The sequence below is a fragment of the Temnothorax americanus genome, unplaced genomic scaffold (assembly GCF_048541705.1).
Source record: "Temnothorax americanus isolate GAGA-0224 unplaced genomic scaffold, ASM4854170v1 Scaffold1, whole genome shotgun sequence".
NCBI classification, from domain to species: Eukaryota; Metazoa; Arthropoda; class Insecta; order Hymenoptera; family Formicidae; genus Temnothorax; species Temnothorax americanus.
Window position 1 is genome coordinate 2,489,268 of NW_027509230.1, and position 27,659 is coordinate 2,516,926.

The 27,659-nt window shown below is 38.3% G+C and overlaps 1 protein-coding gene and 1 long non-coding RNA gene across 8 annotated transcripts in view; one reads left to right on the forward strand and one right to left on the reverse strand.

Moving 5' to 3' along the window:
- Tei (irregular chiasm C-roughest protein teiresias) overlaps nucleotides 1–16,096 on the forward strand; it is a 326,287-nt gene extending 310,191 nt beyond the window's left edge. For all 5 annotated transcript variants that reach the window (XM_077400367.1, XM_077400356.1, XM_077400346.1 and 2 more), the window contains 2 exons: nucleotides 7,879–8,057; nucleotides 13,952–16,096. In XM_077400367.1, coding sequence (XP_077256493.1) covers nucleotides 7,879–8,057; nucleotides 13,952–14,188 — 416 coding nt within the window. In that variant the 3' untranslated portion in view covers nucleotides 14,189–16,096. The remainder of the gene's footprint in view (nucleotides 1–7,878; nucleotides 8,058–13,951) is intronic.
- The window catches only part of LOC143895222 (uncharacterized), a 231,642-nt gene that overhangs the window by 120,631 nt on the left and 83,352 nt on the right, over nucleotides 1–27,659 (reverse strand). The gene's annotated exons all lie outside the window — the stretch shown is intronic.

Here is a 27,659-nt window from a genome sequence, read left to right on the forward strand (position 1 = left end):
TTGCTATTTAAACACGACTAAATGTGTTTTTAGAACTGTTGAGCCATTTTTTTTTAAGAGTTTGGGATTTGAACGATTTATCTATAATAGGCACAGTAAGAAGTTTTCAAATGTTTTAAAAATAATAAGAATTTAATTTTGCGCTGAAATACGTACACTTGAATTCTTCAAAAACAAACACGTAAATACGACGATAACTCTTAGTTCGTGCTCACAAGAAGGAAAAGAATTTTTTCAGCGAAAATATCTTCCGCGTTCTCACGATAAAGCAATAAAAAAGGAGCACCGACTAGAAAGAACAATGCATAAACTTATTAGAGAAGAAGCGGAAGTCTTGCGGGGGGAGCTCGTACGATGTCCTCGAGGGATCGAGGAAGATGTGGTGAATACGTGGTATGGAGAGATGCTGCGGCGCGGCGACGGTAATGATAGTGCTTAAAGAAAATGTCCCGGATAGAGCGAACGTAGTATAATATGAAAGAAAATGGAAAAAAGCTGCATTAGAGATAGATAATAAACTTAAGACGTTAACTGATTATCCTTATTAAGAATTGAGAGGAAAAAATGTAGGTATAGAAAAAATACTGGCAATATTTTTATTGCAGTGGATTACAAACTTTGAGAGATATGTCTATTAAAATAAATATTTTAATTTTTACAGATTCAAATTTTTAAAAATGTTTAACGGAACGTTTTAATCTTTTTCTGTCGTCAATCATCAAAAGGCACAAATGTCAACATAACGGAATGGATATCGAAAGTGATAGTAAAACATTTACATACTCGCTATGCAAAGCGAGCACTGTCAATAGCGCTTTCAGTGTTACAACACAAAGTAACAGTCAATGTTTGGTGATATCGGTCATTCAAAGTCGGCGATAAGTGATAGAAACTGTTTTATATCAGCCGCTATCATCGCGCGAATAATTTCACATGCGAGATTATTCCCCAAAGTATCATATGAATACCGAAACCCATCACATTCCGCCGATAAAATGCCGTTCCCTTGGGTCGAACGTATCGTTGAAATCGGAGGATCGACTCGAGCGAAAAGAATGGAACGTTTTTCATCGTGTATGCCGATGATAGTAATATCGAGCTCGTCCCCTTGAACATGGGTGAGTCGTATTTGACGACGATTTCTAAGGTTTATTGCGAGGGTACGAGTCGCAGTAGGGGCAATAGTTCGCGGGTATTCTCTCGACACAATTACGGACTCGACCTTCCATCATTTTTCGGAAAGGGTCACTTCTTGAGGGTAAGAATGCCTTTCTGGAAAACAGCGCGCATCTCTCTCTCTCGTTTACCGTTTCCAGAGATGAAAAAACGAAAGTTCCGAAAGTTAAAGGGGCAACACACGATCACCAGACCGCGCCAGTGTTATCTTAGGACAAATTGAAAGCTCGAGGGGCAGACGACTAGCTTCAATTTGGTTTCTTGCTGATTCCTTCTCGACCTTTTGGCTTCTCATCTTTATTCGCTTTTACGCTTTTATGCTTATTAAAGCATAACCAATCGCTTATTGCGTTCACAAGCGAAGGGAATCGTAAGAAGAATTTTAAGAAGAAAACTGAAAACACCGCGATATGATATCTGAACGAATATTCGTACCGTCTCATGCATTTTTGAAAGAATATTATTTAAATTTTTTGTTATATTCGATCTTCGACGATATATATGTTTATAAATAGTATATAAATATATATAAACAGTACCTATATAAATAGTAAGAATAGACATGCAGAATTATGTTAAAAAATACAATGACAGCAATGCAATAAATGCTTTTAAATTATGAAATTACACTTCCTTAGAAAAAATTTGTCTGGGTGTTTTTTTCTTTAATTTTTAATCACGTAGCATCTTCAATTTATGTTGGTAATTTGATTTAGATTAATATTTTACCGTCATAATTAAAATCTAATTCAAACTTTTCAAGTATATTATAATTATCCTACTCATGTTTCTTAAAATTAACTTGCTATAATATCTTAAGTTTAAGTGTGAACTTGAAATTAATTTTATAATTAGACTCTGGTTGCAGTTTTGACAAAGAAAAGATTCTCTAGCTCGGTTGCTCCAAAGAGGATATTGTTTTTGTGTTTATCACGCGTAATGAAATAAAAGAAAAAGAAATGGAGGAGCCGTCAAAAACGCGAAAAACTTGCGCAGTGAAATATAATTAATCCAACTTTAACATCTGTGGAATTCACGATTACCACCTTGATTTTAATAAGTACAGGGAACAATGGATAGATAACTGCTGCAGCTTGCTAACGCCTTGAAACAATGGCATCGCTTCGCGGACGTTATCGCGAGTCTGAATGGGCGTTGATGCTTATCGCCTTGAAGTACGAGTAACCGAGTGAATCCTCGCACGGATAGCGTCAGAACTTTGCGGCGATGTTTCGTTCCCCCTCAGGGGAAACGATCCCGTGTACCATGATTTCCCTCTCTCTGTTTTCCCAGAAATTCTAGCCCGACGTGAGAGATTGTCGGAAAATATTTTCGCCAGGTCGCCGGTTATACCAGTCTCAACCGGTACAACAAGTGGCCTCATCCATAATAATCTCATGATGACTTGCGAAAACTGTATAATGTAATTTTAATATATCTCTGTCTTCCTGGAGCAACGCGCAGTCGTGGTGAGAAGCTTGGGAACATCTTTCCAAGCCAGGCACCGATGACTGTCGTTGATCCTTAAAAACGGTCCAAGTGAGCTATAAAAGTTAACGTTTACGAGTTGTTCTCAGCGCGCAAAATGGTGCGCTCTATTAAATCAACGAGGATATTTACACTTCGAATGTCACCGAATATTACGCCGTTAAATGCTCTGGCAATCCCTCTGGGGAGTTAACCGCACCGCACGTCGATGACGTCGATGCCATGCATGCATGCCGAGACGTGTCTGTAATCTTGCGGTAATCGGGACACGTACGTTGAGCAGTTGTTGTCACCCGAAGCGCGACGTTGCCGATTTCGAGATTGGAAATTAATGAATTAATTAGCAGGCTGTTATGCTCGTGCACGAACACGAGAAAATAATTCGTTTCGTCACAGCCGCGAACGAAAGTAATTTCACGGACAAATTACTTTTGAATTGGACAACTCTTTCACAAATGGAATTCTTTTAACGCCACGGCAAATATCTGCTCCGCTTGATCGTTTCCTCGCGCGCGTTGCGCGTTCGTCTAAGTCTATAATAAGTGAAACGTAAATTAAAACTTAACTTATTTTAAGATACAATATAACGATAAGACATCACGAAGTAAAATGCCATTGCATAAAAACTTACCGCAATATCGAAACATAATAATGCCTGTTTTCTTTTTTAAAGAAAATATATTAGTTTACATTTTTGTGAAATAACATACCGTGCAGAAAATTTTCTTCCTAGACGGTTGCCTCGCTTAATAGATTTAATAATGAATCGCTATACGCGAAGAGAATTCAACAATCTTCAAATTTCAACGGATTAAATTCTAAAAGCTAGATAATTTGAAGATATAAATTGAGATGTGTGATTCAAAATTATTAAAAAATTTAATAATTGTGTTTTTTAAAAGATACACGACTACAAAACTTTATGTTATGGCAACTTTTCGCATAATTCAGTTTAATTACCAATTAACAAAAAATTTAATCGGCGATATGATCTTTAAGGCTGTCTACAGTATTACTTCTTATTCTTAAGTTCCTTCTTATATTACGTAATACGTATCATGAAAGTATCGTGAAAGCCATCGATAACGAGAAATACGGGCTATCGATCCGCAATTTCTTTAAACGACGGACGATGTTCGGCGAGAAGATTCAAATCCGTGTCGTTATCGATCTAAACTTTGCGGCAGACAAAGTGCAAACCATTCGTTTCACAGCGAACGATACGACGTTCGAATCGTCACGAGGAAATTCGTTACTTTGACGATCGTTCCCATCGAAGTTCTTTTTAACGGCGCACAATGAAATGAATCACGTTGCCGTTGTATATAGGCAATCGTTTGCGATTCATTTAACTTGCAGATTTCTTCCGGAAACGTCATGGTGCGTTCCAAGTGCCATCCAGAAAAGGAAATTTTCTCGAAAAAGATTCATTTTCAGGAAAGGACGTCCCGTCGTAGTTGAACACAGCTCGCGGATTGTCGTCGTGCTCTTCTTGCCTAAGCCCGTCGTCGACTAACGATCGTTAACACTCTCATAATCATTGTCGCCAGTTGCGCACCGTGAAACCAAATGGCGTGTATAGCGGACCATTCAGACATTATTTACGGTATTTCTCCCCAATTCTGTTCACAATTCGCGCAAAAGTTTTGTTTGTTACGATATCTGTTATGCATTTAATCCTGATATAGTCATATACAGTTAAAAAAATGTATGATACTTTAATAAGTGAATACTGATTAATATGCGTATAACACAGAATAAATAAATATTGACATTTTTGATTGTTGAGTGAGATCTTATGTCGAATAATAATCTTTTGTGAATTTTATACATTCTGTCTCTATGCTTTTTAAACCACGTACCGGTTACTATTTCATAAAATTGCACGTTTTAAGACAAAAAATGTCAATATTTATTTATTCAAAAATATATAAGTTGAAATAGTTTCAAAATCATATAATTATTACAATTCTTGACATGAAAATAATTATAAATAAAAATTTAAGGCTGGTAAACAGAATACCTAAGAATATATAAATAGAATTGCCTATATGAGATTAATAATTACAATTATGTATATTAAGTTTTCATTGCACAGTTTCGTTACAACCTGTATTTCACAATTAACACGAGTTCAACCAAAATCAATTTTGAGAATGTAATCAAGTCCCAAATTATTCAAATATTTGTAACTACTAAATAATTAACTCACGCGATTAAATGTAAATTATAAATAAATATTCTAAAAAGACGCCTTTGTTTCTACGAGGTTTTTGACCTCGTTCACTTCAGCAGGCGCAATCCTGGCACGCAGATCACGCGTGGCACGCAGATCACGCGTGGCACGCATCTGCATAATTCACAGGTCGGGACGACACCGTCATATATAGGTGCGTAAGAATATTCAAAAAAGATGAACGCTGATGAAAGAAAGCTCACCGCATGAATGAGCTCGGTAATGTCCCGTATCGTCGCCGTTATGCGTTACTGGTAAAGCGGGGCTGACGGAAGGATGGCAAAAAGACTCGCCCTTCGCCGCAGGGACAAGAACCACCTCCAAGATATTCGAGCAATTTCAGCCGTAGGAATATTCATGAACGATGCCGCGGTTCCTGGCTGTACTGTTCCGCTTCTATTCACTCGACAGACGAGCCGGTCGAGGTCAGAAGGCTTGCTTTACGAAGCAGGAAATCTGTGCAGATGAGAGGCCAGATAGAGAAAAAAGAAAGAGTGGTCGGAGGCATGGTTTCCGTGAAGCGGAAAATGGGCCGAGAGGGACGTCGTTTCACCGGGGTTAAGCAGTAACATCCGCGCTTCAATTAGCTGGAGTGCGTGGATTAAAGAGCTGATATTACTGTGCAATTTGTCATATAGTAACTCTCTGTTGACCAATCGGTTTGAGCACTTGAATAAAATGTACGAGATAATCAGACAGATGAATAAACAAAGGACAATAACTTCTTTTTCTTCTTTTACACATGGTGCAATACATCAAAAAATTGCACGATTTTTTACATATTTTGTGTGCACGTACAAAAAATTTTGACTTGTATTAATAAGTAATTGCTTGATAAAATAAGTAATAAACATAATTGCTTGATTATCAAAGAGAATAATAATATACTGCTTTCCTTAGAGAAAGGAAAGAGCATCAAAAAATAAATTAGTTGAGTTATGCGACTTGCTACTCTTTTAAAATTCTTTATTTCACTCACTCGGAGCACGCTTTAATCCAGTCGTAAAGAAAAACTTAAGAACATTTGCAATACCATCTGAAACTCTGAACCTTGTTCCTGCATAATTTATTTCGCAATGAGAAGCGCCTCGTTCAATCCGAAGAGGAATCTTTTTTTTGTCGAGGCGAAGAAAGTTGAGAAAATCTTATTTTGTTCCGATTCCCTTGTCCGATTTTCCGGCCCGCAAACGCTAACTCGCGAAGTCGAAACTCTATCGACGAAACCCTCTCGTGGTCGATGACAAGAGGAATTTCGAACGGTAGTAAACAATTTGCGGAATCGCGATCGCCTTAAGGCTGGGAAATTGAAAACCCATGATTGCAATTTGCGCGCGCGAACACGCTGCACGTCGCGGTAACGTGGCTGAGGGCTGCTCGCATTGTCGTACGATGTGCCAAGTTTCTGCGTTTTGATCGCGTTGCACGTCTCGTTGGATTTCAAAGATGTCTTAAGGCTGCGCATAAATCAGCGGTGTTGATTCTTGAAAACAATCGTGATTATATTAAAAAAAAACAACATAAACAAAATTTAAAAAGTTATCTTGGAATTAATTCTAGATAGTTCAACATTTTTAACTGCTCATTATAAAGTTGTATATCGAAATTCTTAGTTCTACTTAAATTTATTGTCAAGAATTTAATTTAGAATCTGTATTTTATTAATTAACACGAGTTTAACCAAAATCAATTTTATTAAAAAATGTAATCAAGTTTCAAACTATGTAAGTACTCCATGTAATGCTCAACAAGCATATAGTACAAGCATATATACATATACAATTGTAACAATTGTATATATCCCCCGTCAGGTCGTCCCTTGCACCGGAAGTGTCACCGAAGGTTGAATTTACGGTCGAGAACGGGTTCAGCAGGGGTTACCGAATCCCCGGCCGTACACATTTCGGCTCCAGAACTTTTTGGAAATTTATTACATTACAGTAATATCTATCACCTCGCTGACGCTTCCGTTAAGCAGAAGAGAAACAGGTCTGTTTTGAATAACACGATCTATCTAATAATATTTAACCGTATTAAGTTACGCAACAAAGGATCGGTAAATATCTGTCGCGACTTATTACATGTGGCATCGAAGACTTTTACGATAGATTGCAATTTTCACATATTTTAAACGTTTTAAAGGATCATATTTAACGATCATAAGCTTATTCGTTTCAAGTGTTTTCTATGTTTTTATACACTCTTGCGTTCTTCCTCTTTTCAAAGATCTGAAAGATGCGTATGCCTTGTGCAAGAAAAGTATGGAAAATATATGACGTAAACAAATCCTATATCTGTCATCACGACATCGTTTGCCTTCCATTAATAGCTGTCTATCTCAGTCCATTAGCCTACATTTGCGGTTTATATCACTCAATCAAAAAGTAGCGATCTCTACGTAAAAATTGCTGATCTAATTCATGGAAAATTTTGTCTTTACGTGCACTAAATATTGTGTTGCCTTTGCTTAAACTTCGTATTTTCATGTCATCCATCAAAATACCCATCAATAAACATTTCCGGAAAAAATAAAGATAAATCGCGGGTCCGTGAAAACGACGCTAGCGAATTCGATTACAGTGGGTTATCGATCTATATTCCCCGCTGTACTATGTATTTAATTTACAATACGTTTTATGAGCCACGATTAACCATGCCCGAGCATTAACACGCCAGAAATGCCAACGACAGTGATGCATGTGCCGAAAAATCTGCACTATAAAAGACACTCGCGTCTGACAATTCTATAATAATTGGATGCACGCGCCCATAATTGAAATAAAACCGTAGAATACGCCCCGCGTTAACGGACTATTTGGATGGAAATTTATGTCATTAATAAGGTACAAAGCTCTTAGCAAACGCAAAAAGCGTCTACCCGCGCCGACGACGCCGGAGGGTAGATTTACGACCGCAGCCGGAGGGCTGGCCGTGCTGGTTCGACAAAAGTTAACCGTTTTTCTCGTTTATTTTCGTTGCAGGGCCACCCATGGTTCATCCGTCGAGTCAAACGGTAACGGCGAACGAGGGCGAGCCCCTGGACATCATCGTCGAGTTCTGTGCCCGGCCGAGCTACACAAAGGTTCTCTGGATATCGGAGGAGCGTGTGTATACGCCGGACGCACCCTCCCGCGACGGGGTTCGAGCACTCGCAATCGAGGTAAATTTGCACCCTTTAAAAAAAAAACTAAAAAAAATGACACCAACGTGTACACGCGTCCCTCGTTGTATTAAAAATTTGTACAAAAGATTTAAGATTAAAAACTAGCCCCAATTTATACTTGTCAATTACATGTAATGTTTCAACATTTTATATTTTTACACACTAATTAATAAATCCTTTTATCATATGCGTATAAAAGATTTTATGTAAAAAAACTGACGTCAACTAAATTCTGTAAAACTAAAATTATTACTATTATAATTATTTAATATGAAAGCTATTATATATATATATATATATATATATATATATATTGTCAAATAAAATCGTGCAAAAATTTCATAATATCAAAAGCTGACAGCTATTTATAGATTTATAAGATTTATTTTTTTTAATTAACAAGCTCCAATATTTAAGCAACTTGGCACTGCCGGACCTAAAAATATTTTTAGTCAATAAGTAATGGATAGATACTTTAGTCACATAAGATATAGGTCTCCAGCTATTAGAAAATGTTAAATGTTAAAATTATATACTTCTGAGCATACAATAATGTAATTAATAGAACACTTATTTTAATAATAAATCTGACATTGTACATTAAATGCGCATTTCCAAACGAAAAATTTATTGAAAAAATATATTCGAGAAGAAACACATGTTAGAGAGAGTTTCTCTAGAAGTTTAATATCATCGCGGCGAATGACGAACACAACAAATTTTTTTATTGCTTCGAAATAATTACAACCTTTGTAATCTGATCATTTTGTTTCTCTCTATTAAAAAAAAAAACATTTTTATTCTCGTATACTTGTGAGTAAACTAATTTATTGTTCTTTTCAAGCACGCTTCAACAGTCGCATTTCTACTTTACAGGGAAAAAATAATTATAAAAATAATAAATACGCACAGAAATTATAGAAATTACAAACTTTACTTTACGAATATAAGTAAATAAATAATATGCACCAGAATTGCACAAGAAGTAAGTTGATCATATATTTACAGTTTGTAAATATTTGGTATCCACATTGTAGCAATATTTAGCGGCTTAATGCGCTAAATTATTTGAATATTCCTTATTCACGTAAAATTATACAATGTTTTATCGCAGTGTATGAAATAACTAATTGCTATTTCTATCAATCGTGGATGTAATTACATGCATTATAATTACATATATTAATGAAAACTGTGTTGCTTTATATATATATATATATATATATATATATATATATATATACTAACTTATTGATTCAGGTCTGCAAAACTGGATGAAATAACAGAATTTTATTAAAAGGAGTGATCTGATTTACTCTGTTTTGCGTGGATAATTTTCTTTTTTTTTCGGCAATCTCGTGCTCTCGTGCGCTGTAAAAATGCCGCGCAAAAATGCAATTCGCGCGTCCGCTGAAAATCCGTTGTCTTTTGTAACACGGGGATGACGTTCGTATCCGCTCGGGGATTACACGCTCCCCCGGGGGCGTGGTTGGTCCTTCGACGCGAAAATTATGCCGCTATCCCGGCGCGGACGTTCGCGCGATATCCAAGGTATTGCGACGCGACTCGACAAAGCAGAGGGAGAAAGCTGCCGAGAGGGCCGGCAACGGCCACGCTCGCCTTTCGCTCGTGAGAACGGCGGAAAGGGGGTGCGGAAGCGGCAGTAGGGACGGTGACGAGATACTAACGGGAATGTATGCAGGCCGGTTCGCGCGTATGCATATACGCGCGCTTATTTCATTTCCACAGCCAAGCGCACTTCTTTTTCCGCCCGAGCGGAGACGGAATCCGCGCGCGCTCGCGCGAGCGTGCGCGCGTGGAGGAAGCCGCATCATAAAGGACGGATTAACCATTTTTCCAGGAGTGCCGGGTGGACGCGGACAATGCGACGGAGCTTTGCGATGGATTTGCCGATGCACCCGGCGTTGCGTTTGTTTTTATTAACGTTTGATCCTCTTCGCTATGTGGGCGCGATAGGGACGCGCAGTACGATTTCGCGGTGCGAGTAACGATTGGCTCGATCGATTCCATTGAAAATTGCGGACTTATTCGGAAGCACGACGATGCCAGCACGATGTAGCGTCGTGTTTACATTATACTGTAGTGGCGGATCTCGCGCGTCCGTAGATAATATTTGTGAAAATGCATCTTACACGGATTACAGCATCCGCGCGCATTATTCCCCCGCAGCGTTGGACTTTAAATAACGCGTGGCGAATATAAACCAGGCATCGATGTTATAAGCGATTTGCGCGGAACAAAATAACGTATCGTATTTTAAGAAATAATACAAAATGTAATTACGATTTCCAGCTGATGTAGATTTTTTATGATCATCGAATATTGCGATAATATTGTCGGATATTATTAAGATGCTTTTGAGAATATACTTCATATGCAAAATATTTTCATAGCGCCGTTTATGTATCGATCTTCTTTTCGCGATAGTATTTTATTGTACTGAAGGCTATTGTACGTATCGTATGGAAACTTTTAAAAAACTTCTGCATAGCATTGAATGGTGATTTTATTGCTGAATCGTGAAAACTGTAGATACAGAGCAAAGTTGATCGTAACCAATAAAAAAATATACTTTTGTGATTGAAACATTTATTAAGAGGAAAATTTATTAATCATTAAATAACTTTGTTGTACTTAATCGAAAAGCTATATGATTGTATTTCTCACACAGAGATACTTAAATGTACCTATTTACTTTATTTCATATATCACAATATATTCATTATTTTCATAAGGACTATACTGTAAAGTGTAAACGGACATAGGTAACGCAAACAGAGATAGACCGACAACAATTTATGCTTATTCTATCATATATAATTTCATGTTAGCATATTTTTGTATATAAACTAATTTCAAAGAAGTTGTAATTATAACAAAAGAATTTACGGATAAAAGCCAAAATATAGTATAACCCTAAGTAAAGTTACTAAAATAGATAAAAAGATTTAAAACTATAAGGAAGAATAGAAAATCAGGAGAAATGACAATGGGATAAAGTAAAAGAAATATTAAATATATTAGCAGATAAAAGCAGATTAGTAGAAAACAGAAAGGTAGTAAAAGAAATTAGACATAAAAAAAGTATGGATGAAATAGGAGATGAAAGTTTACAAAGAGAATAGGTTAATGGAAGATAGAGAAACGCTAGAAAACCTCGATAGAAAAAGCTTGAACGTACGGACAAAGTAGAATACGTTAGTAAAGGAATACTGAGTAAAGTAAGGAAAACGGACGGCGAGATAGTTTAAGAGGGAAAAGGAAAAATTGAAAGCCAAAAAGTTAGAATGCGTTAGCGGAGAAAGTTTGAGCAAACTAAAGAAGGAGAAAGAGAGAGAGAAAAAAAGATGAGGAAAGCTAACATGATAGCGTAGTAAAAAGGACAGATATATACATGGTGCGTGGTAGAAAAGACAGAGAAATGCAAGGAGATAGAACAAGATGAGAGCAACAAGAAGAGGAAGACGGGGAGGAAACGCAGCGAGCGAGACGCGAGATGATTCGCAAAGAGGGGTGCGAAAAAGGAAGGGTGGGATGATGGCATGATGCAGGCGAAGCTCGTGAATAAAGGATACAAAAAGAACGGGTCGACGGGTCTCCGTTGTGCCGAAAAGGATGGTGGTCGAAGGGCAGTGGGAGGCTGAAACGCGGGGTGAAATGGAGCAAGAAACTGCCGATTCCTTGCATACGAAAAACTCGCAGGACCCCCTGCAACGACGACAACGACGACTCCTCCGCGTCTGTTACGAATCGCAACGATGAAATATACCGCCGTAAGACGACATCAGTTTTGCCGACGAACAGTATACGAGTCTGTGATTCAATTACGTATTCTTCCCCGTCCGCGTTATCGATAAAGTGAATGCGAGGGAAAACTCCGTTGCCTCCAATATTAAAAAGTCACAATAACGTCGTGTACATTCGATCGGCTCTGTGCGACCAAAGCGGAGAAGTATTCCACTATACGCGTTCTAGTTGTATGCTAAAATAAGATGGAAAGCAAAAGTGTCACGTAATATTATGTCCCTCCAATGTCGCAATAACCGAAAAATACCCAGTACAATGGTACACGATATTTTACGATGTCCTATTTAATTTAAAAGTTAATGAATAAATGCTTTATATCTTGGCATGTATCTTTCTCTTTTCATCACCAAATAATCATGTCAAATCACAGATATTCATGCAACAGTTAGAGATACATAACACATTTTGACCAAACATAATATATATACAATATACAAATATGTAATTCCAGATGTCCAGTGCAAATTTAAAACATTTATATTAAAATAAGATAATTGAGAAGAATTAATTTGTTTTTTTTTTTTTTTTTTTTTAATTTAACTTACATAGCAATATGTTAGATATATCTTTCCAGATAGCAGAGTGGCGTCAAGTGGCGTAATAGTGCAGTCAAAGTGACGGATTGTTGTTGTTAGAGACGTCACTTTGACGGCATTATAACGTCATTTGACGCACTCTGCTATCTGGGTTATATTTATAAAACATACATGTTAAAATATCAAAATTTAATGTTTATCGCGACAAAAAAAGGTCAATATCTTGGAACGTTTTTATATGTGTCTTTAAAGACACAATATAAAATGAGAACTCGGACAACAAAAACCTAAGACAATAGCCGATTAGCTACAAGAAAAGGTTAATAAATCTTTAGTCGTATCAATACTTATCAAGAGGAAATTTTACCTCTTTTTTATCGTTTCGTACAAACCATCAGTATTGCTCTCTTATTAGGGCCAATTATCCCATAAACCGGAAGTTCCGTGAACCTATGATCGGCTTAATACGATTGATTTTTCCATGAACAAAGAAACGAAGTCAGAGATAAAGGAGTCATTATAGGTACTAATGCGGAAAGTAATAAAACGTATTTTAAGGGGATGAAAGATGAAGAAGGCCGAGAAGGTGGGGTGGGGGTCTAAGAAGAAGCAGTCGAAGGTAGGATGGATAATTGAAGCGAGAACGTAGAACGCCGGAAGTTCCCAGTTTCCTCTCGCCGGAAGTTTTACGTGAAAGTTTAATCGTAAAGAGAGAACGAAAGAGAAGGAGACCATGTCCGATAAGAGGACGACTGGATGGACGTTATCGAATCGCAAGTTAATGAGCATTATGCGATAAAAACGTCTGGAGCATGACCCGCGGCAACCAGATCTCAATAGTTTAAAACGCCATGAAAGCGCCATAAAAACGTCCTTCATCAAGATCTTCGCGAGCACGAGCTTGGTACCGTCACTGTGAATTGTAGATGCCATTTTACCTTAGCTCGTTACCCTACCTTAGCTTGTTAAAGAAAACTTTCGGAATTCTCTCTATAGCGTCTCGCTTGACATCTTATCAGAGAACAAAGCAGCTCAATATGGGTCAACCTCAAGCGAGTTCGTTCCCTGCAACTCGTGACGGCAAATAAGAATTTCAGTTAACAGGAAGAGGCTTTTATCCTGTAAAATGTATATATAATCATAAAAATGTCGTACTTAATAAATTAAAAAATATAATAAAAGCTCGTTTATATACTTTCAATGGCAATGTTAAAAAAATCACATAAATTTATTAAAATTTATATTAATATAGTGTTTTTTTTTATGTGTATTTTTTTAATAGAATTTTAATTTTTGATGTAAATAAATTTCATAAAAGAGAAACAGAAAACTGTTTTGATAATCAAAACAACGGTTATTTCATATATCAGATGAATAATATATATCTCGTTGCCCCAATTTCTTTACATATTAACACGTTGAAAGAAGCGCTGAAATTCTTCACTGCCTTGAGCTTTCTTGGTTAGATATGGAAGACACGCGCGCGATAAAGAGCAATTATTCATGTTCCATTTTACTTTTTTACAGGACGGCGGCACGGAGTCGTGTTACAGGACGACCCTGCGTTTCGAGACGATTCAGTGGTCCCACGCGGGAGAATGGTTGTTGCTCGTCCGTTCATCGGGAGGAATCGCCGACGCTTCCGTTCTACTCAACGTGACGCACGCTTCCGGTTACAGTCATGCCCACATCCGATCGGCGAGTATCACGTATCTTCTGCTCTGTTTGACCCTGCAGGCGATCCTGCGGGAACACCGTCGCTGAGATGACATGCCCAATGGAGATTTAGACGGAAGAAACTTTGGCAAAATTCCTAGAGATACGGAAAGCTCGTACGTCAGCTTTCCCAATGACGAGAGGAAAAAAGGGAAGCTTCTTTGTACATAACGTCGAAATTCTTTCTCCGAAAGAATTTCCCCCCGCGCGATTCTCGCGTCAACGAGACGCACAATTTGCTCGACATGCCGCGACGCGACACTTGCGTGTCTACGACGTTACACGAACACAATGAAACCACGGATGGAAGCTCTGCTGACGCGCCTTCGGTGCGGATTATTACGGCCTCGGTGTGTTCTTCGGATCTCGTGATCGGTCCTCTTCTGTTCTACTCCGGAACGCGATTCTGAAAAACGCGTTTACGAATGTACGATCGCGCGAAAGCGCACGGACCGCTGCCGTCGTCGTGTGTAAAACCTTAGGCAAGCTCGCGTCCGCACGAACGAGTCCCCGTGTGATCGAGACACGATTAAAATTCGATTTCTCTGGCCTTATATGTGAGAATTGTGGAGGAAAGATAGAGGAGCGAGGAAGAGAAGGGAAAGGAAGGGATCGCGCGGGCGACGGGATACGTATTTACATAGAGTGGAAATTTGTAAACTATGAATCCGTGCGCGCGTGTACCGCACATACGCGCGATTCGCCATACATGTATATACTTGTATAGGTAATAAATAAATAAGCCGATGTTTGCGAATTGTGGAACGGTGTTTCCGCGTGTAGAGATCCGAACGAAACGGTGACCAATTCTTTTCTTCCCCCCTCCCCTTTCTTTCTTTCCGCTGGCGAATTTTTCGCGAATGAAAAAAACAAGATACAGTTAAATTGCGGTCGAGCGAACTCGGATGGATCGACTTTGTGCCGAACTGTAATGTATTAATATTGCGAAACAAGTCCGTGACGCAAATACGACGAGCGATACTGCCCGTAATAATAACGAAATAATAAAGTTTGAGCCGGCAGGAAGGTGTGACGTAATAGAATAAAAAGATAATTACAAATTTTAACGAAGGATACGCGGTCTCCTGTACGAAAGTGTATGGACACGCTACCGGACGAGAGAAACTTAATTGTGCAACGTCAAATATTCCCGAAGATAGGGGCGACTAAAATAAATTGTTGTATATTATTTAGAATAAGTAGAGTTTGATAGTATGTATATAGTGACTGTAAATGCGTAGGCTATCGTACGCCCGTACACGACGAATTATACAGTGACGCTGTTAGAGATATATTTATTATTCGTTGATATATTTTTATAAAGTTTTATTTAGCCATAAGTTCTCGTTCGCCTTCCCCCCCCCCCGAATCTCGTTCGCACGATCACAATGCTCGTTTCGTTGATTGAGGCAGAGGAGCAAAGCGGCGGTAGCCGCTTTGCGTTACGAACGTTTCAACGAGAACCATTACAATAAAGTACACTATGTCATGTGAACGTCCTAAATTGAATTTAGCTGTAGCTCATCGTGAGAAACATGGACATTGTTGTCTTTGCAATACTTTGATCTATCCGATTTGGAATGGGACGTAGCGCGGCGTAGCGATACCGTTCCAATCAAATTCTTCGCTTCTTTCGAGCATCCTTAAGGTAACTTTTTCGTAAATTCGGTGGTTCCTAATTTTTGTAAAAATAGAATTTGTACTCGGCTTACCGTCGACTAATGCTAAATCTTTGTCGCCGGTAATGTCTTACCCGCGCGCGTGACTGCAGTCGGTACTCTCTATAGATACGAAATAAACATACCTGATGTCTTCATGTTAATTTAGTCGACTTTGACGCGAACCCGAGTTTTTTTTCAGATCGCTAAGGTGTTACAAGTAAGCAACGTGGTGTAATCGTTGTACCCAATGATGCCTAAGAGTCCAATAAATGATATTTACAATAATCGTAGTGTATATATTTATGATACTCTTTTTATCATAAGCGCTCCTCCACGTTTTCTTATCCCACTTCACAACTCTTCCGCTAATATTCTTCCATTTTTTTACTGTTTAATACAAGTTGTTTGCGTTTATATAAAAGTTAGAGATTTATTATTTGTTTCGTAAAACAGAATATTCAATTCGCCATTTCCAACAGGTCGTTTTAATTGCATTTGTTTGACAACTTTGAACGGCCAAAACTACGTTGTAAGATCAATCCAACGAAGAAAAGATTTTTTTACGAGTATAAAGATAACGAAACTTTAAGGATTTCTTCGTGGAAGGTTCACGAGAAGAACACGAATTGGGTCTCTCTAATAAAATAAGGTGAAAGCTTCGGGTAAGCTCTAAGTGGAGGGAACGAAGCCGCAGATGCAGACGAATTACTTTCACAAAGAAATCACGTGAAGAATTCTTCCAGTCAAAACGTGACCGACTTTACAGCCATTTCTTTCCCAATGGTTTTTGCCCGCAGTTTGAATCGCGACATTTGGGACTCAGTCTGTTCTCTATTACTTCTACTTCCGGCCGTTTTCTGTTATTCCGTGATATTTATATCCGTTTCTATATACGGAAATGTATTACGGAAATCGCGTGCGTTCCTTGATAGTTTTATTAAAATATCTACAAAATCACCTACATAAAAAAGGTAAAAAAGAACTATCTAGTAAAGGACTTTACTAGATTGTGATATAGAATTTTGATATTAAATAGATTTACATAAAAAGTATTGAAATTCGTTAATCTTGCTCTTTTCAAAGCATTCTTGAATCGCTAAATTGGAAATTCGATTAACAAAGAAATTCCAATGAAAAGTTTCGCTCATTGTTAGTTAGCGTATCATTGCCACTTGATACCGCATTAAGAAATGAGTTCTCTTTAAATTGCATATGTTAGACCGAAGCGCGCCATATCGCGCACCACATTTGAGAACGTTCCTCGCTAAATTGCGCCACGTCGGAATTCGGCGGCACGAAAATTGGCCGCATTGTGTCTCGCCAGGTACACAGATATATGTGTGTGTGTGTGTGTGTGCGTGTGTGCATTATACATACATATATATGACGATGAAAATAAATTTAATTCGCAATACCCACACACGCAACGTACCGTGGCGAATGCGCCAACCAAGTCACGTGTAACAGTCGCGTTAACTGGCGCGTACACGTGTATATATTTCTCGGCTTAAATATAACAAGCTTTCGCTACGAACGTCGCGGTAAAGGCAGCAGGGCAAAGAGGAGGAGAAAGAGGAGGCAGTGGGTTTCAGTGTGCAGGAAGCCCAGGATCGTTCCGCCTCTTCCTCCGCGCGCGGCGGAACAATCCGGCTTTGTCTCGTGGAAGCGCGCTTCCTACATCACCACTACCACTTGGCCACAATTTCAGCTTTTTAGACGTTACCGGCAGATTGAAAAAGCTACGAGTGCTAAAAAAAAGTGAAACGATCGTTCAGGTCGTTCTGCGCTTTAAACGCGACGTGGACTCGATCTCGGGTCTCAGTTGGCCCACCGTTAATGATAATTGCGCCGTTTGCAAAAGATTCGATTAATTCTGACAATCGCAATCCGATTTTCACGGAACAACCGCCAGATATTCGTCCATTCGTCGTTCTACTACGTTTCACTGAATATTTCATAAATCTCTTCAATATTTCTTATCCAATCTCTTCGTTTCGCTTGACGAATACAAACGACGGCTATGACAATGTATAACTGATTGTGAATGGTCATAAGAGCGATATCCGCTTAGCGTCGATAGAATAAAAATGTGACGCAATCGGCTGTTTAAAGTAAACGTCAAACATTAATTTATTACGTAATTTATTATGTTCAATTCCATCTAATCGTGTAATGTTTAATACTAAAATTAATGAACGGTATAAATGTAAATATGACACTTAAAAAAATATCTTCTTTCTTTTCTTCCTTTTTTTTTAAGATATAACACATTTTAACACGCAGTTCTTCATATATCTGAATTTCATTTCTTTCCATTTAAATTCTCGATTTTCCGGGTAATCTTTGGCATGTGAGACAACGACACAGAGAGAAATTATTTGTAAACTTCCCCGTAAGTTGTGTTCCTACAAACTGTATATTCGTGCACCGAGCCGCAACATCGCATTATCTCGGGAGATTTGAAACACGTATGGAGAAAATTATGTTAGAGATTTTCGTGGCTGAGTCGGCGGCTTCTTGCGATCGTCTTTGCCCTTAATCTTACCGGTCGCAGACCGAATCGATCCTGCTAATACATAATGGATCCCCGAGGCCTGTGATCCGAAACGAAATGCTCTTGTCCAATCGAATTAATGGCGTCGACAGTACTTTTTCTTCTCCCTTCCCTTTCCTTCTCGCTAAATTAATATTGCGGAAATATAATGCGTGGAATCAAATCTTTGAACAGCCTCCGTATAAGGGTTCTTCTGACATCCGTTCAGAAAATTAAATGGGAAAACTGGGCATAAAAAACGATAACTTGCGAGATTTATTTATTACATACTTCCAGAAAATTAAGAAACAATGTTTGCTATTAAAAGCGACAGATTGGTGACACATCAGACTACGCTATAAAAAATAGGTAAAAGTACACAAATAACATTAACGTAAAAATTATACTTTTTATAATGGAAAAATATATATTTTTAGCCTTTGTCATTCATGTGTCATTTATGTAATTTAACATATTTTTAAAACAATGTACAAGAAAAATCGTGTTATAGATGAAAACTTGCAACTTATTATCTATTATAACTATCAAGTGTGGTTCCTCAGATATATATAATTTTGTTCAAAAACTTTTGTCACTCTATTAATGTCAAATGTTGTGTTAAAGTAGAACTCGTTTCTCGATGATACCAAGATAAATTTAGTGAAGTTTCTATTGAAAGTTTGCAAAAACTGCTAACGATCAATTGCTCAATATTAAGACAAAAAGAGTATTTGCTATTAATATTTCCTAAAACCCGCCAGATAATTATTATTATTTATATTATTATTTATATTCTCTAGTTATTTAAGCTTAAGTATATAGTGAAGTTGGATACGAGTTATATCCCTTTCTTCTTTCGTGTTATCTTGTACAAGCTTTCGCGAAGCTCCATAAAGAGCAACTTCAAGAATATGCAGTTTAAAGTCTCGCGTTATCTTCTCTTGCTCGCGTGCGTCAAAGCAGATTTAACAATAAACTCCAAAACGATATTACATTGCGTCATTATTCTTGAACGTTATGTCTAAGTAACAAAGAGAATCAAGAATGGATGGTGCAAAGTTCGATTATAAAATGCAAAAACTTACGCAGAGCTTATTCCACAAGTTCCAAAATTTTATCATCCGTTATAAGACAGAAAAATTCCATTTTACACACACACACACACAGAGCAGATTTAAATATCTAATTAGAAATAATACAGGAAAGTCTTAACTAAATAACTTTCTTAGATTATAGAAAATCTACCTTGTGTAAAAATTGATTGTTTCAAAGAAATAACTATTTAAGTTATCATGCGTTACATCGCGTTAATTAAACTTCTCTACCTACTTAAACGTTATATACCATGTCATTTATTACCATATCATTGTCAAACTTCACTCGCTTATTGTATTAATTCTTCAAAAGTTCGCCGACTATCATCCACAATTAAACAAGTCCCCTCATTAAGAGCCGGGAACGAATAGCTATCTTTGTGTTGCGATATTGCCGACATCTATCTTACCGCAATGTCCTGTCCCCCCGTTGAAAATCAAGTTCATCAGAGGTAGACAATTAACAAGGGCGAAGCTACCGAAACGCTCAGCGGCGGCGCCTTCGTTCTCGAGGAGAACGTTCTCGAATAACGCCTACGTGGAGCTAGTAAATTACTCTTAACTTCTCGGAGGGTAAAAATTACGGAGTTGTAAGGCTAGGAACACCCGGAGAGGGCTTAAACCTCCGTCGCCTCGCGAGGGGCCATAATTCTCGCGCTATCTACACAGAAATTGCTCCTTGCCTCGTCCGGGCTAGCAGCCACCCGCGGGAATCGCTCGTCATTTATTTATTTTCCCACTTCCCACGGGGACGCGCACGTCAGAAAGCGCGAAAGATATACCCGAGGACATACGTGATCGAGAGTGCATGCGCTGCCACGCGCCATCGCTCGTCCGCGCGAAATGCAGCGGGGCTACACCTAATATTCGCAGAGCGATCAATTCAGAAGACAAAGAGTGATAAAAGATGAGTCGGAAATTATGATCATGCTAAGAATTGCGTCAAAAATCCAATCTTAAGATTGGGAATATTGAAAAAATATAACATTGCTTTTTTTATAACACTTAAACCGATAAAAAATGTAAATTATTATCATATTTTACACATGTGATTCTGTATTTAATATATGTACTATTTCTGTCATATTCTTGAATATTTTTTAAATTGCGGATATTGTTTAATAATGTTACAACGATCTATGTCGCATATTACAAGGTTAAAATAAAAGTTAAAATTAAAATTATTACGTAACGCGATTTTGCTATATACTATACTATTCCGTTACAAATTTGTTTTGTGCAAAAACCATAATATTAAATAATATTTTATATATCAAAATTTTCAATAACGTACAAGTTTATTATTTACAGCTTAATCACCATAAAAGGTAGTATTATAAGGATTCTGTGTAAACGAGAACTAAACATCTTTAATAACAAAATCTATATCATCATGTTTCAAAGTAGTCAGCGTAGTTTCTGGCTCGCATACCTTTGGTGGATATTCGTATCTCCTTAAACTCGCATCCCTATAAGAGCAGAAGCGGTATAAAAGCGCTTGCGAGTACGCGGTAAAATCGCGCTCTAAATGCTAATTCGTCCATTTTCTTGGCTCGTCTCATGAAATCCGTGAAGGACCTTCGCGTTTGTAAGACCACCCGCTGAAAATTCGCCCTTCGGTGTAGGGCTTCAGGTGCGAGGGAGAGATATAAGGGTCGGCTCAACCCGTGTCGCTCAGAATATCAAATTATACATGGTAACGTCGGCATGATAACTTGCCAGCGTTAAAACATAGAAACTTTACCAATTTGCCGCGACACGGATGAAATGATTTCTTTCGACGGAGAGACAGATAGCTAAATGGACAATGAGATAAGTGCACACGAAGATATACATGGGATTAATAATAGTTCCGTGCTCCCCCCTCCACATCGAATACAGATACATGGTACAAATCGCTTTCAATTAAGTTAAGTGCTATTGCATTTCAATTAATCGTAAAAATTGGATGCAGCAGCTTACCAATCCCCGACAGCTCAAAATCAGAAAGATATTTTTATTTTGTTTGCGAATTCATCCGGAGTTTACCGATACATTTAGCTTTCCAGTTAAATAAACAAATCACATTATCATAAGGATATTACTCGTATATTTCCCTGATACTGGCAAGAGGAAAATAACTCGTTATACACACGCAACGCGTATTAAATAATAAAATATTTTATAAATGGAGCGTAAAATTCACATTGCAGCAGCACGTTGCGATTCGACGAAAACCGATAATTTAATAATTCGTATTATGAGATACAACTTTCGGTTTCGATGCATAAAAGATATTGCATTCCCGTGACGTTCCCGTATATATCGCGATACTTTGTGTAACGTTATATTCAAAAACTAATGAAACCGTCGAAATCGCGGCCCAACCGACGTGATACCGATATCGTTGAGGTGCGTGGATTACAGCGGAATTAAAAATCCTTTGTGAAAATCAGTGGGGCCGTTGCCTTAACGCGCCAGTAACCAGACGATGGCGTTCTATAAAACCAGCGCGTAACAACCGCCATTACTTCGCGCACACATCGACTGACGCGGGGCGCGTCGGACAAAATTGCTGAAACGATCGTAATGGAACGCACGCGGAAAGCGCTGCACTTACCCATTGCACCGTTCGCACGGACGGGGGTGAGTCCGTTTAATTTCGATTCGGCGCGCAGGAGGGTAAACGCGCGGCACGGAGCTCTACCTCGAAAAAAAGGCTCGGACTCGAAACGTACCCCATCGTCAGTGAATAACGCGTACGTCGGCGTGCTTTATTCGTTCGCAATAAATGCCATGGCTCTCCCACAACAACTAAACTACACGCCCGCCTGTTATTTTTCGAGCTCGCGCGAGTACAAGTTTCACTCGTGTGTATTATATTTTTCAAGATCGTTCACGGGATCTCCGTGATCGGCTGATTGCGCGTTCGATGGCGCATGTATAAAAGATGACAGCCGCGTCGATTTACTATATTTGATTTTATAGTTAGCCGGGAAGTAAAACTACGGTTCCCGTCGGACGGAAAATAAAAAGTGCGAAACGAAAACGGCGTGTATGGGGTACATTCGATCACGCGGTTATTTGAACTTCCCACCAGTTTTCATCGAAGTTACTCGATTCGCGTTTTCCACCTCATCCGATTCGCGCAACCATTCTGAGCGCGCTGCAATTAAAAAAATATACAGTCGATGGAGGTAATTTACACGTAGTTGTAAAAGCCGAAAATATCGATTCGCAGTCCCGATCCGCGTCTCATTTATCATCGATGCCCATTCGACGAGATCGAGAATATAAGTTGCGACGATAGGTCCGGTCTTCCGACGTTTGGTTCCGATGATATTCTAATCAGAAGCAATATTCCGCAGGCTCTCATAATTTCACGAGATAAACTTTCGTATCTTCGAGCGATAAGGGGCGCGAAGCTTCGAGGCTTCCGATCCGAGTTGACGCTCGCGGATTTATGGTCCACGAGCCCACACATACACAGCGGGGCGCGATGCTGTACGTGTCGCCTCGAGAGGGTATAGATAAAGATATAGGAAACATAAATCTTTACGATAGTAGAGGGCCAACGTCGCCAACGACGAGTGCCCCTCAAAGCGCGGCCGACCGGCTGCTGGCTCGTATGATTTATTTATTTGTCTCTCGTTAAAGTTATCCGCTCGCAAAGTTTCGCGACTCCTTTTGTCGAAAAGTCGTTCGAACAGCGAACGCTCGCCTCGGATACTTCGACGCCTCAATGGCCGAACAATGCGCGAACGTACAAAGGAGAACTTCGCGTTCGTCTAGCCAGCATCGCTCTCGATAGAAATCGTGAATGCGTGAACGCGTAACTCGTATCGAACAAGCGCACACGACTTGTCGTTTGGAAACTACTCTCGTCTCTTTGCGCTTGCAAATTTGTATTTTATTGTATATGTTTAATTAGTGAACGTGCGCGAGCGTGCACGAATTCCGCAAGTGGAAATGCGTGCGGTACAAACGTGCCCAAAACGTTACCGAGATAACGCAGACCTATCAGCAACTCGCAGACCTATCTTATGCAAAATGCACAAATTTATCATATTTATATATCAGATGCAGATAATAGAAACCATAATAAAAAAATATTATTTCTAGAAGTTTTGCACCATGATGATCATGAATTAAATAATCAAATTTCAAAAACTTATAATCTCTTTATCATTTAATTTTAATTAAACTAAAAATAATTAAACTATAAATATATATATATAAATAAAATAAATAAATATAAAATTAATGTTGTATCATTTTGTTGCTAATTCAAAAAATTGTAGTGTCCATATCATAAAATAAAACATTAAAATAACTCATGTTTGATAAAGAGTTATCTAGATAACAATCATCTTTACATCCATTCGTAGTATCAAAAACCTTCGTCTTCTACAACTTGAATAAAAATTACGTTTTAATCATAAATTGCATTTCTGCGACGTTCTGCTTAATATCGAGATATGCGTTTGTGTAGTTAACCATTTTAGGCTTAGCTGAGAGCACCTAGCGTAATAACAGCGGCGCGTGCCATCCTATAGCACGTTTCTTTAATCCTTTCATCCGCGATATGGGTCACACGGCATGTACTTGCGCGTGTGCGCGAGAATACGCGCGAATGCTCCGGTAAAGATGCGAGCGCGCACTGGAAGAGACGAAAGCTCCCGAGATCGTTGCCGCACTCGTTGTCGTGCGGTATTATTCGAGCGATATAAGCTTATTTGACTTTGCGGAGGTATAATCCATTTCGCACACTGTGTTTCTTGCGCGTTGAACTGGATATATGAATACACTCCGCGAGAGTCCCTTCCCTTCCTTCTTCTATTCCGTTGCTCCTTATATACCGTATGCAATTTTTCCTAGTTTTGTTTGCACATGAAATACTCCCGGAGTACCTTTCCGTGTAATCTCGCTCATACTTCTGTAACCGTAAGATCACGAATAACCTGACAGCGGCGGACTGCGATCTCGATGCGATTTCAAAAAAGCAGCGATAACGCCCACACCGCGGGCGAGCAGACTCATCGCAGGTCAATTAATTCGACGTGCAAATATTTTCGGTCGCGGAGCATGATCTGCTGCGTCATAATCATAATCGATATTAATTTGCGTAATGTATCGACATCGCGTTGTTTGCGTTACACGCGATTTTTGAACGCGGCCCGGTTAAACCGCGATCAATATTGTCGATATTGAAGCTGATTATTTGCGTCGATACATAATGGATATTGGTTCAGTCGGGACTTCGAATCTGATAAAAGTAAGCGGCACGACAACCGAAACTTCTTTCGCCAATCCAAAAATAATATGTTCTCAACATTTTCGCTAATAGTTGCAATAAGCAATTTATCTAATAGATTCGTTGTGTGTTATTTCGTCCCTTCGTCTATTTTATTCGCAACTCCGTTTTCGGAGTGACTGAGTTCGCGTTCGAGTTACGAATGCGATTGTTTCCCGTCTTTTTGTGTATTTTTATCGGTGACCTCGCAGAATACTGACCAACCTTGCAGATAGATGTCCCATGGCGCATGTAAATATTCGCTTATGCAGCCGCGTCTCTCAACGAGTCGATATTTTCCATCCTCGTTTGTCACACTGATAAGGATGAAAGTCGACGATGCTGATTACGCGGTCATCTTTCCAGGCCAGGGGGACTAGGTCGATGTCAAACCGAGTTTGCAGTTTATCTTCGTGACACTGAAGTTGTAAGCGCATTGCCATATACCAATGTCACATTATACCTATACATCGATTTTTTCGGATAGGACATACATAGGATGTTCAAGAATTTACGTACGAAGTGACTGAAAATTAAAGAATTATCGAAAGAAATCAAAGCTTCGGTCATGAAAACAACTGCCGAAAGCTTCTTCTCACACTTCTTTCAAAGTGGATTTACTTTAAGAAAATTGTATTTAAAAATGTTACTTCAAATCTCTCAATTACAGTGTAAAATAATTATTTTTAGATTAAAAAAAAATATATAGAATCGTCCGATCATGTTATGCTACGCAAATTATTCAGGGAACAATAATACGTGGGAGTAGTGGTACATTCTGTATAAGTATTATGCAAGCGTCGTTGTTTCTGTAAGTTATTGCACGAGCCCAATTTTCCCAGTACAAAAACTGCACGGAAAGAATAATAAATTCTAAAAAATACCGATACAAATCGTTTCGGATGCGCACAATATGCATAGCTTAATCGAACTACGTTCAACAAAATCCACTGAGATATATAATGCAAGTGCATGCTGCATTGCACCTGATATATACATATATGTATATATATATATATATACAATGTACATACATACATATACATATACAGGGTGCTTCAAAAAAATGTTAACACTCATATGGAAGTAATTTTTTAGACAAACAGTCCTGATAACACAAGATAGCATATAATAACAAATGTATTTTGTCTTCAAACTGCAGTCTCCACTTCTTCACCATCATTGTCAACACATTTTTATAATCTTTTCCAGTGATCTCCAGAGCCCTAAGGTATATTTCTTTGAGTATTATTGCAATTATATTTACGATTTTCTGTCGGAGATCTTGCACATTGCAATGATGATGAACAAGTGGAGCCTTTTTGAAGACAAAATATATTTGTTACTATGATATTTTGTGTTATTAGTTCTGGTTCTCTAAAAAAGTTACTTCCATATAAGCGTTAACATTTTTCTTAAACATCCTGTACATATACATATACAACCTTACATATACAAATATATCCTATACATTTACAAATATATATAGTACATTTATGATTGCGTATAACACTTGTGACCCGTTACTGCAAATAGTTCTTGTTTATCACCAAATAAAAAATAAAAAAGCTTTCAAAAAAAATTAGATCAACAAATGCTTTTTTATTTGTAGATGGTTTGAAAGATGCTTATTGTCATTAATTAACCTACTAAATCTCCAAAATTACGATATCACAATAAAGAATAATACTAAGCGATATATATTTCTTCGAGCCTAGTTTGTATCCAACTATATAGATTTCTGCACGAGACTTTCATAAAATGCAATATCCCACTGGACTTTCATAAATTCCAATATCGTTGATGCAAAAAGTTTTCTTGGTCGATCGAAAGCTGCATCCGCGGTTTGCGATCGAAATCAATGGAAATATCGCACTGATATGCGCAACGGATGCATTCACGAGTATACCGCGGTATATGCATGTGCAGATATATATGTGTATTGCATTTAATCAAAGCTTTTTGTGTATACAAATGCGATTGAATGCGCTCAATGAACCGCTCCCCGGGCGTCGCTTAAATTGTTAAACGAATTTCGTTCGTGCATTATATTGCCGATCGACGCTACCCACGACTTATTATTTCGTTGATGCCGCAGTATACCAGCGGTGAGTTCCATTAACGCTCCCTTAAATACTTTATTGAAGTTAATGGAGGCTCGTGATTATCTCTTAACAAGTTTTATTTATATGAGGCGCCGCTCCGCGTCACGACGAGACAGTCTGGCGCGTGTGTCAAACGATTAATCCTTCGCCTACGTATCGATTATGCCCAATTATGCCGGAAAGCTGAAATTGCCTTAACGATGTTAAACTTTTGAAATGTATTAATTATCAGTGGTGGGTTTAGCGATGCACGAGATATGTATATATCGAGATCGAGCGAATAAATTGACGCTCGTAGCACTTCGTAAATAATCGTAAACCGGCTAAGCGATTTATTGCGGACGTAGATTGAAAAATTTACAGATCAATATTGACGAATATTTTTATTATACTTGTGTACAAAAGTAAAATTTCCGATCACTATTTGTAGGTCTTTATTTCCGGTATGACGAGCCGGCTACCGTGCAATCAATTCATGCAAAAGGCGATATCCATCTCAATTTTCGTCAAACTGGTTGCTTGTTGAAATAATCCCACGCAATGCAAACAAATAATTTTGCACGATTTCTCGATCTACTTATATTTCAATTTCAGATGCAAATGTTATTCATATGTATAGTTTTGCACAAAACAAAAGTTTTATAATCCATAGAAAAGTTTTATATAATCCATAAAAATTGTAAAAACCGCAGAGTTTTACTACGAACATATCATATATTCAAATTACAAAAGCTATTTGTTATATTTCAAAACATTTTATGCCAGAAATATTTGTAGCTGTCGAAAAATATAAGCATATCAGATTCTACCAATTTCGATTTATTCGGGGATATTACGGCACCGTTCGCTTTCGA